Below are 10,792 nucleotides of genomic sequence, written 5' to 3'. Positions count from 1 at the left end.
TTAAATTATTGTTTATTTCATTATTTTAGTGTTGTGTGTTACCATGATGGATTTTTTTTATTTTTTTTTTATTTGTGTGTACGACACCGTGCACCTTCTATATATTATTATTTTCCTCCGCCTGTGGAAAAGATATTTTTATGGTGGTTGTCACTGTTATAAAGGTACAAAACAGATTTTAGTACTTTGGTATATTAACATTAGCCTATACCAATTAAAGAAATCCTTATTTTTTACTCTAAATTTCAATCCGTAAAACTTAAAATGTTGCTACTGTATTTTTAAGGTAAAGTTTTTACGTTTTTATCATAAATTTCACAGATTTTTCTTACATTGTATGTTAAATGAGTAAAAGTAAATAAAAAGATCCAGTAATACCCTATGTAAATCACGTTAAAGGAATAGTTAACCCAGAAATCAAATTGAGCTATTATTTATTCACCTGTATGTCGTTTATAATCTATATAAATGTTTTTGTTGTTGTTGTTTTATACACACGGTTGCTATGAACTAGCCTTATATGCAAAATAACTGCGTGAAGCTAAATGTTTTCTTTTCTGTTTCACAAAAGAAAATACAACCTACGGATTTATTAAGACACGAAAGTGAGTAAATAACGACAGAATTTTCATTTTAGTGGGAACCATTCCTTTTAACCATTACTGTTCAAGATATTACATGAGATAAAGATTCTCTCTCACCACAGCAGAGGGAGCAAAATCGCCACGGCTTCTGACCACAGGCTCAGACTCCTCATCCCGAGCCCTGGTCATGTGACTCTTCCCATCGGTTGGGATTTCTCTCTCGGCATGGCGGAGATGATGGAGCTTGGTCTGCTGTTTAATACCATTTGTTATTCACTGTGAGGAGGACACGGGTGTTTTTGTTGTCGGTTAACCGTTCTGCGCCGTTCTTTCCCCCCGGTTTCTGGCCATAATGGCGGAGCGCGGTGTGGATGTGTCCGCTCTCCCCCAAGAGGTCCGGGAGCAGCTCGCTGAGCTGGACCTGGAGCTGTCGGAGGGTAAGCCTTTAAACAACAAGGGCTCTTCCTTTCTTGTTTGAATGCGTGCGTTTGGAAAGATATGTGTTGATTTGACAGGCTCAGTCGTGCATCCTCAGTAACAGCATCCACACACAGGTTCCGTGCTGATGATGCTTCAATGTCGCCGCCGCTCGCGGAAACATACTGACCTCCTTTTCTTCATCTCACTGGTTCAACATCGCATTTATCTGCATTTTAAACGTCTATTCAGCTTCGTTTTCCTCTTTAAATGTCCTGACATTGGTCTTATATGTTTCCTTATTTACTGTTATGTTGTGCAAAAACGAAAACACCGAGTCTGTGAAGCGCTGGACGCATTTATGTGATTATTTACAGGCCATGATTATTCTGCATATGTCCTCCTCATATTTACAGACTTTATCAACTAATTGTATTCGGTGTTAGTTGTATAGATGTTTACTGTCAATGGAAATAATATTCAAAATATGTAAAATAATTTAAAAACAATAGCTTCAGTAATAGTTACACTATATTGCTGTTATTATAATGGGTATCGCCTACTGTTTATGGGTAAACTAACAATTATTTTAATGGTCGATGCTTTATTAATTAGTATACTGCTTGACACACTGACAGTGCTATTAATAAACTGAAACTCATTTTTCCTCCATAAACAATCAACATCCATAAGGCTATATGATTCAATGAGAGGTCACATATGGCAAGCCGTTTTAACATTTACTTACAAGGTATTAGTTCTTATTCCATGGTATTGGATTATGTAGTTAAGAATGTTATTTATAAATTAATATTTATTCAGGTAAAACAGAAGTGGACTGTCAATATTCCAACCACAGACCCCCATCGAAATCACTGACAAAAAAGTGCAATTTATGTCCAGTAAGTACTAGTGTCTAAAGAATAGTCAGTTGCAAATTTGACAAAGATGCTAATCACTGCCGAATTACTTGTAGTTAATAGTATCATAAAAATAGAAACTAGTTCTAAGGAATAAATGTTTAAACAGCTTGCCATAGGACATCTTAATCGCTCACTCAAACAATGGAACTTGGCATAGAGTGCAAAGTGGCACCTGCAAAACTTTTTTCTAGGCCATTAAATAAATAGCATCAATGTAATGCAGTATATATGCACATGTATAAAATTATTATAAATAAAATATTACTCTATTTAGCATTTTAAATGATCTCCAGCATAAATGGTGTCTAAACCTCTGCTAATCTGAAATACATTGAAGAATCATAACACAGATATGTGTGTGTGGTTGTTTACATTTTAGTGTGCCGTTATTGTCATTGTGATTCACTGCAGAAGGGGCTCGGTTTGTGTGTGTGTGTGTGTGTGTGTGTGTGTGTGTGTGTGTGTGTGTGTGTGTGTTTAGTCATCCTTATGTGTTATATAAGCCTTTCAGCAGTGGTGTGTGAAAGATTCAGAAGAGCAAAACAATATCTTAAACAGCATTACCCAAATATAAAAAGAGATTCTCATTTATCTCTGCACCAGAGAATTGTTTGGTATAACAGCTGATCTGCCATCAGTGCAGCCTGGATTCATTCTCAGTATGTCTCCCACACAGCAAATCAAGACAGCACCTGGAGGCAGATTACAAATGATGGACTAGTTTGCTTTTGGCTTCACTTACTATTGTTGTTGTGTTTTTGGATTTCATGGCAGTTGTGAACATCATCTTGTGTCCTTGCTGTTGCAATTTTGCAAACACACACCCACCTTTTTCCTTCTTGCTGTGGTTTTCTTTTATGTGTTTTTTATATTCCCAAAGGTTTGGCACGCCTGAACCATTTCGTACGCATTATATATATATATATATGTTTATACTGTTAGCTAAGACTGCGTATCTGTTTCTCAAAGCCCACAATGCAGTCCTGGCACAATTCACAATCCCCACCTTCAGTCCTCACTTTTTGGCTCTTAGACAGGAGATGCTTGCTGCAGCCCTTAGAATACAGTTAAAACGGACTTATTCGGTAAGTAGCGAGGTTTGCTTTAGAGAAATGTCTGTCATGTATATGAGCATATGTTTAGCATCACGCCCATATCTTATGTCCTTTGCACTGAAGACAGTATAGGTGACAGCACAAAGAAAATGTCACAATGAAAGACTCTTTATTTTAGTGTTTGAAGGACCAGTGGGGGTAGTAAAGCTCTTTAGTAATGGCTTCCTCCAGCTCTCTTCTGCTGATGATTTTTGTTTGGGTTCAGACATAGTAGAAAGTGTATTTATGGCTATAGACAATAGTTTATAGAGCTGCTGTTATTTCTAGCCTGCTGAGATAGCATAGGTTTTTTACTGTTTTAATAGCAGAATAATGTGTTATGACAATATTAACACATTTGCAAAAATAGTAACAGGGTTTACTGTACTGTAAAATATGATGGTATTGGATATGTTACCATGCAATTGCTTTTTGGATCAGGGATGTAATTAATTAAAAATAAAGCTAAAACAATGGAAAAAAAAAAACTTTTACGTTACTTGAAATATAATAAATGTGAACAAAATAAAATATAAAAATATATATTAGAATTTTTTATTTTATTTTATTACAGCTAGTCGCTAAGACAATTTCTTTTAGATGAACTTGAAGTAGTAAAATAACTAAAACTAAAGTAAAAATTAATAAGAACTAGGCCTACATGGACAAAAAAACTAATAAAAATGACAAAACACAACAAAATTACTAAAACTTTAACTAAAATGAAAATTAAAAATGTAAAATACAATAAAGTCTAATCTAAAATATTAATAGAAACTAAAATAGTACATAAATTAAACTAAAATAACACTTTTTTGGCCATTTACCACACAATTGACTAAGAATATTATGAATAATTAATTTAATTTTACAGTATAATTCTCCCTCTTTGGGGAAGTGCATTCACTGCCGATTTTACTTCTGTAAAGTGACATATTCAAAATGAGAAATAGGATATTCAATGACAAATTGCAATAAAAATATTATTTAATTAAGAAATGTATCTTTTGTAAAGAATGTCCAATGTTTAAATAGCCTTAATATTTAATAAAAATGTCCTTACAGATATTTGTGCATACATTCAAAAATATTACTGGGCCAGCAGAAAAACATCCTTATTGTTGAGCTCTGTAAATTATACAAATTAAGGCATATACTCTACTTAAGTATACATTTGTTTAAATATTAAAACAGTACATTTCAATGTATTTGTTTACAGTAACAAGATTTACAGAGGTCTACAGAGACTGCACCATCAGCACATATTCGTTACTTGTGATGAACGTGTGTTGTGAATGAAAGAGTTTATCTCTGTGTGTGTGTGTGTGTGTGTCTTCGTGACAGAGGAAGAGGGGTGGAGATAGGAGGTTGTGACACACTCACACACAATGAGCACCATTGAAAGCATCAGGGCTGAGCAGTCGTGATCTCTGCTTGAATTCCCAGCACATACTCAGACGCTTTTATGCACTTAAGCTGATCAAATGAGCTGTGTGTGTGGAAATCCTCTTCCATAGCTGGTCAGCATATACTTAAAAGAGGCTTGGACCGACTGTATAATGTCTGATTGTGTGCATCTGTTCAGGTAACCTCAGTAGCTTATGCACCCACTGTGACTGTAGGAGGACAGGCAGGTTTTCTGAGTTGTAAAGAAAAAGAGAGAGAGACAGAGTGGGAGAGAGAGACCTAGGGACAAAACAGAAAGAGAGAGATTACTTTAATCTAGGTCACAGAGCATCGGGAAGCAAATACACTCATTTACCCATGATTCACAACAAGCTTTCTAACATGTTGCGCTGTCTCTCCCACTATCTACTCTCTTTTTTCCTCTTTCCCACCATGTTATTGCTTATTTTTTCTTTAAAAAAAACCCTGGTTTGCCTAGCTAGCTCGCTCTCAAGTGCACACCACACAGGACATGTTAATAGTTAATATCTTTTGCAATGCTTTCGATATGGGTTCCTCAGTAACTGAATTATTCACCATTCTGTGATGGACATCAGGCTCGAAAAAGAAGAGATGCACACTTTATTTTTGGTAGACACACACTAGTAGACACACATTCAGTCAGTGAGCAGAGCTTTTCCAAACTGCCAGTTGGAGCTTAAATATCTCTTTTATAACACTTGCCACTCAGGTAACACTTAACTAGAGCTCATGTGACTGAAAAAGGTATGAATAATTCATTTGTATATTATAATTCTGCTATTCTCAGCTATGTTAATGTGTTATGTTTGAAAGTTTCAGAATTGAAGTGCAAGTGAGATAAGTAAATGTATCCTCACATTTTGTCTGGAACTAGTCTAGAATAACCATCATGTTTACACAGCGCACACAAAGTTTAAATGCATACATTAAATACATAAAGTATATTTGTTTAATGTAATATATTTGATTATTGCAGGTTTGTGCAGTATTCTGAGAGTTCATTACATTGTTTTTATTCATTTTGTGGAATGACTCCTAAAAAACTACTGACTCTGTTTTTGTGCAAGTGAGATGAGTAAATTCCTGCTCACATTTAGTCCAGAACTACAATAACCATAATGTTCACAGAACGCACACAACGCCCCTGAACTTACTCCCGATTTCTCTCAGCATGAGGACAGGAGAGGTATCAGTCAGTAAATGGGAAAACAAAGTAACTTGCGGTACTTATTTGAAAAAGTAACTCAGATATTTTGTTGTAAATATAAAAGTAATGCATTACTTTACTAGTTACTTGGAAAAAGTAATCTGATTACGTAACTCCCGTTACTTTATGCGTTCCCCCAAAAACTGGTCCTAAGTAACAAAAGGTGCCATATTTTTGGACATTTACCATTATATTTTTTGAAGTACATATGTAAATACCATATACGTGACCCTGGACCACAAAACCAGTCATAAGTCGCATGGGTATATTGGTAGCAATAGCCAACAATACATTGTATAGGTCAAAATTATCGATTTTTCTTTTATGCCAAAAATCATTGGGATATTAAGTAAAGATCATGTTCCATGAAGATATTTTGTAAATTTCCTACCATAAATATATCAAAAATTAATTTTTGTGAGTGGATATGCGTTGCTAAGGACTTCATTTGGACAACTTTAAAGGCAATTTTCTCAATATTTTGATTTTTTTTGCACCCTCAGATATAATAAGTCGTATCTCGGCCAAATATTGTCCTATCCTAACAAACCATACATCAATGGTAAGCATATTTATTCAGTTTTCAGATGATATATAAATCTAAAAAAAAAAAAAAAAAAGGCCCTTATGACTGTTTTTTTGGTCCAGGGTCAAATATGAATATTGTATTCATTCATGTGCAATGTGCATATCAAAGATCTGATTTGTGCATTGCATCTGCTTAAAGACTAAACATAAATGTAAAGTGGATGTTAGTAACAAGATGTTGGTAGCAAGCTGTCTGAGTAATGACAAATAAAGTTTAATGGCACAGACATTTTTAAGGTAACTCTATTTCCCCCATGAGTACTAAGGTTTGTTAGCACAAGTGCAACGCAGGAACATACATTTGTGTGTTTGCGTAAACTCTTTCTGTTCTTACATTCACACAGCAATTTTAAGTGTTCCTGTGCTAAAATGATTTCTCCAAATATGCATAAATAATTTCTTATCTGAGTAGGCTTTTGTGTTGATTTGGTATGTATATGTGTGTATTTTGGTGGGTTGTATTTAGAGTCATAGTTGCTATGGTAACAGTAGAGTTTGCCTTAGGCTGTTCTCATTCATAACGAATAAAGCTAAAGCAGTAAGAAGCACATATGCCACAAGAACAGCTAAAACCCAACAGCATGACATAAAATCTTTTAAATATATTACACACCACACAGTATGACCTTTATTAGGGGGCTGCTGAAAGGTGAAGTGTGTAATTTTTGTGTCACAGCATAATTGTAAAAATAGCTGAAGACAATGTAAATGGTGCTTTCCTGCACAAATCTTGCTGCAGTTTGCTAGAGGGCTGTGATTGTTTGCTAGAGTGTTACTATGTGGTTGCAAAGGTGTTGAATGTTTTTTGTAATGTTGTTAGGTGGTTGTTCTGGGCGGTGGCTAGGTGGTTGCTTATTGGCCCAAGTCGAGTCTTTATGATATATATATATATATATATCTCTGAATTTCACATTACTATAATGAGCTTAATTGTCCCTAAAAATAATGTGAAAAAATTATAAGGGTCCTAAAAGTATACTTTGTTTTCCTTATTTACCCTAGCACACAGTAAACCACACTGTAAACACAGGTCAGATCATTCTACAAAGTGAATTAGGAAGGTTACACCTGACAAGGCATGTTCCCAGGCGTGTGAAGTGGTAATTTGAGTCTTGTTGTCACCTGCATGCACACACCCTGGTAACCCTGACTTTTCTGTTTCCATGAGCAGGTTTTCAAAGCTGATTTGTGGATCTAGTTGTATAATGGAGAAAGAAGCATGAACAGATAAGAATGAACTGAACACCATGTTGTGTCTTTTTCTTTCTCACTCTCTGTCTGTCTGTCTGTCTGTGTTTCTCTCTGTCTCTCACAGTCTGTTTTTATGTTCTCAGCAGAACAGGAAACCATGTCATAGGGTAGAAGATTTAGCACTGGAGAACATGACATCATCCAGAGGGAAAGGAAATGTGTGTGTGTGTGTGTGTATGTGTGTAAGGAGAGACAGAATGTTGGATGTGGACAAAAGAACAGTGAAGGAGGGCAATGAAATTCAACTTCAGTACAGTGTGATACAGTGTTGGCAGTTGCTGAATGGTGAGTCACCATCTGGTGGTGGGTAACCAAGGCTGTGTGTGTGTGTTAATAGACACAATGGAGAGATAGCTGTATTGTGTCTTGAGTGAAAGTCATTGTGTGAGCTCTGTTGTGTCATAGTGTTTCAGGGCCAGTGATGCAGCACATAAGAGGGAGGGTGGATATTGGTAGTTAATGCTTTTCAAAGGAACAAGACAAGTTCTCTCAGTCAATAAATTAAAAAAGAAAAATCTATCTCTATCTCTCTCTTTTGCTCTACTCACTTAGACACAGATCCAAGAACCAACTTTCCCACAGTCCGAGCAGCTGGTGGGCATGTCTGTTGTACAGAAAGTCACTGAGGGAGTAGAAGGTTCAGTCTCTATTAGGGGTGTAATAACAATATATCATGTCACAATATATTGCAATACAAAAATGCAACAATATGTATTGTGTATAGTTCACCCAAAATGAAAATTACTGTGTGAGAATTTTTTTTTATAATTTTAGTGTCAGTTCTACATTGAACTACTATATATAGTGTTGAATATAATGTATAATAATGCAATGGGGGAATATTTGTGGGTCCTGATAATGCCAAATGTCTTGTGTTACCAGTAAAAAGTGGCCTACATTATTTTAAATATATCTAGTCAATGACAGAGTGCAACCATATTTGTATTTTTCTCTATTTTCAGCTCCAGAATCATGAATATTTTTATTCTGGTATCAACATTGTCATGTGCATTGGGTTACCAGCATCAAGTCCAAGCCTATTCATTTCCACCCCCAATGTAATAACAAATTTAACATTTTAATCAACAGTTCATTTTTTGTTAACCTTTTACCATATGTCTTGAAGTATCGCAATAATACTGTATCATGAGTTCAGTATCGTGATATGTATCGGACATAGATGCAAACTCCTCACCTTTCAGTGACAGCTCACCTTTTTAAGATCAAAATAGGTCACCTATGGGATTTGCATAGATTCAATGAGATTTTCAATGGTCTGAGATTTGGGAACGGTGAAGAAAGAAAGTGCAAACAGTTTGCATTTTAGCTCAGTATTTCTGTCTAATCAGCTAATATTATCTTAAATAGGCTGCATAGCACTTTATCTACAATTACAGTTTTGGACATATAAGGTAATAAAAAATAAAAACAATCCTTTAAAGTAACTAGTTCATTAAAGTAACTAGTTCTAGTTAAAATAAGATTTGGATCTCCAGTACAGTTTGGGCTGTAGTCCTGGAATAATTTACCTTTTTTGCAGGACAAGGGTTTGCAAAATAAATTCAGAATTAAGGTTATATTTTAGGCATAATGTCTAAATTATTGTACAGATTACATGCAGGTTATATGGTTTAGAATGGATAATTTGACTATATTACTTCAAAAGGAACAGTAATAATATTCCAAAATTAGAATTATGATTTGTCGAAGTAAGATTTTGAGGGGGTATTATAGCATAAATGTTACAGGTTACTGTTGCATGGATTGAGAGTGTGTATGATGTCTAACTTTAGGCCATGCCATGTGTATGAGTGAGTGATCAAGGATAAAAGTAGATTTCTGCCTTAGTCTGTTGTCACTCACTTCACATCATCATCACTCTCCCATCAACCAATCACAATCCATCTGATCCTCAGTGTGGACTGGAACACCTTAGGCCACCAATAAAACCTTTTTAGTTTGCGGTTAATTTAGAAGAGTGCATTTACTCGTCTTGAAAGTGACTGTGATATTTATTGCAGTCCGAAACCATTATTTCTGAATAACACTCAAAGAATCATATACAAAATGAACACATATACACAACCCCCTTCATAGCTACATGTGATAGAACAGTCTGTTGAAGCTAAAAATATCCCATGGTGCAGCTGGGTTCGGTCTTCATGCATTACTTATGGGAGTTGACTCTTCTTTTGCTATTTTCCCTCTTTTTTAATGCGGAAAATGCTTCGAAAATGCTCTTGAAAGACTGGTTTGTTTAGTGGCCTCTCTTATGAATCTGTGCGGTTTGCTGTCAACGATTAAGCGTAAGGGCCAATCTGATTTCTATGGGATTATAATAAATATATTCGTGTTATCTCTTTTGAAATCTTTCCCCTTCAGGGGATGTGTTGAAATGAGCTTGAGCTTCTCACGTATCATAACCAAAGCTCTCTCCATCCTGCATAATCCCACTAGATTACACATTCTGCTCTCTTTCACACTCATAAGCACACACATGAATCCAACATTAACTCACACAAATCAACTTGGCTGTCAGAATGTAAGAATGTGTTGATCTTTTAGGATTTAGGTGATTGGGTTTTTCTAAACAGCTGTTCCCAAACCTCCTTCATCAACTTCAATAATGCGTTCCTTTCAACTCATATTATACTTGATATTATTTAGCATTACCATTAGTAAGTTTGAGATAATTTTTTGAGGGTTTGGGGACGGAGCATATTTTCTCATGCTTACCAAGACAGTAAAATCAGAAATATTGTGAAATATTATTACAATTTAAAATAATTATATTGTATTTGAGTATATATTAAAATGTAATTTATCCCTATGATGGCTAAGATGAAATTTCAGCAGCCATCACTCCAGTCTTCAGTGTCACATGATCCTTCAGAAATCATTCTAATATGCTGATTTGCTGCTCAAGAAACATTTCTATTATCAGTGTTGAAAACAGTTGTGCTGCTTAATATGTGGAAAACATGATACAGTTTTTTGGGATTCTTTGATTAATAAAAATCTCAAAAGAACAGCATTTATTTAAAATGGAAATCTTTTGTTACATTATAAATGCCTTTACTGTCACTTTTGATCAATTTAATGCGTCCTTGCTGAATAAAAGTATTATGTTCTTTAAAAAAAACAGTAGTGCACAGAATCACAATTATATTCACAATCAGTTATAATTTTATTTTAAGTCATAATTTCCTATAACAATGCAAAATCTAAATATTTCCACGTACCCCCTTGATGTGCTTGGTTGGATGTTTTGTGATCTAATGCAATGTAATTCAAATTTGA

At 35.0% G+C, this 10,792-nt stretch overlaps 1 protein-coding gene across 4 annotated transcripts in view; it reads left to right on the top strand.

The window, feature by feature from the left end:
- The first annotated feature begins 744 nt into the window (after positions 1-744).
- dip2bb (disco-interacting protein 2 homolog Bb) overlaps positions 745-10,792 on the top strand; it is a 36,045-nt gene continuing 25,997 nt past the window's right edge. For all 4 annotated transcript variants that reach the window (XM_051896240.1, XM_051896238.1, XM_051896239.1 and 1 more), the window contains exon 1: positions 745-1,021. In XM_051896240.1, the coding sequence (XP_051752200.1) occupies positions 937-1,021 (85 nt within the window). In that variant the 5' untranslated portion in view covers positions 745-936. The remainder of the gene's footprint in view (positions 1,022-10,792) is intronic.

The sequence above is a fragment of the Ctenopharyngodon idella genome, chromosome 6, assembly GCF_019924925.1.
Source record: "Ctenopharyngodon idella isolate HZGC_01 chromosome 6, HZGC01, whole genome shotgun sequence".
NCBI lineage: Eukaryota > Metazoa > Chordata > Actinopteri > Cypriniformes > Xenocyprididae > Ctenopharyngodon > Ctenopharyngodon idella.
Note: the sequence above shows the minus strand (reverse complement) of the source record. Positions and strands in the feature narration are given on the sequence as shown.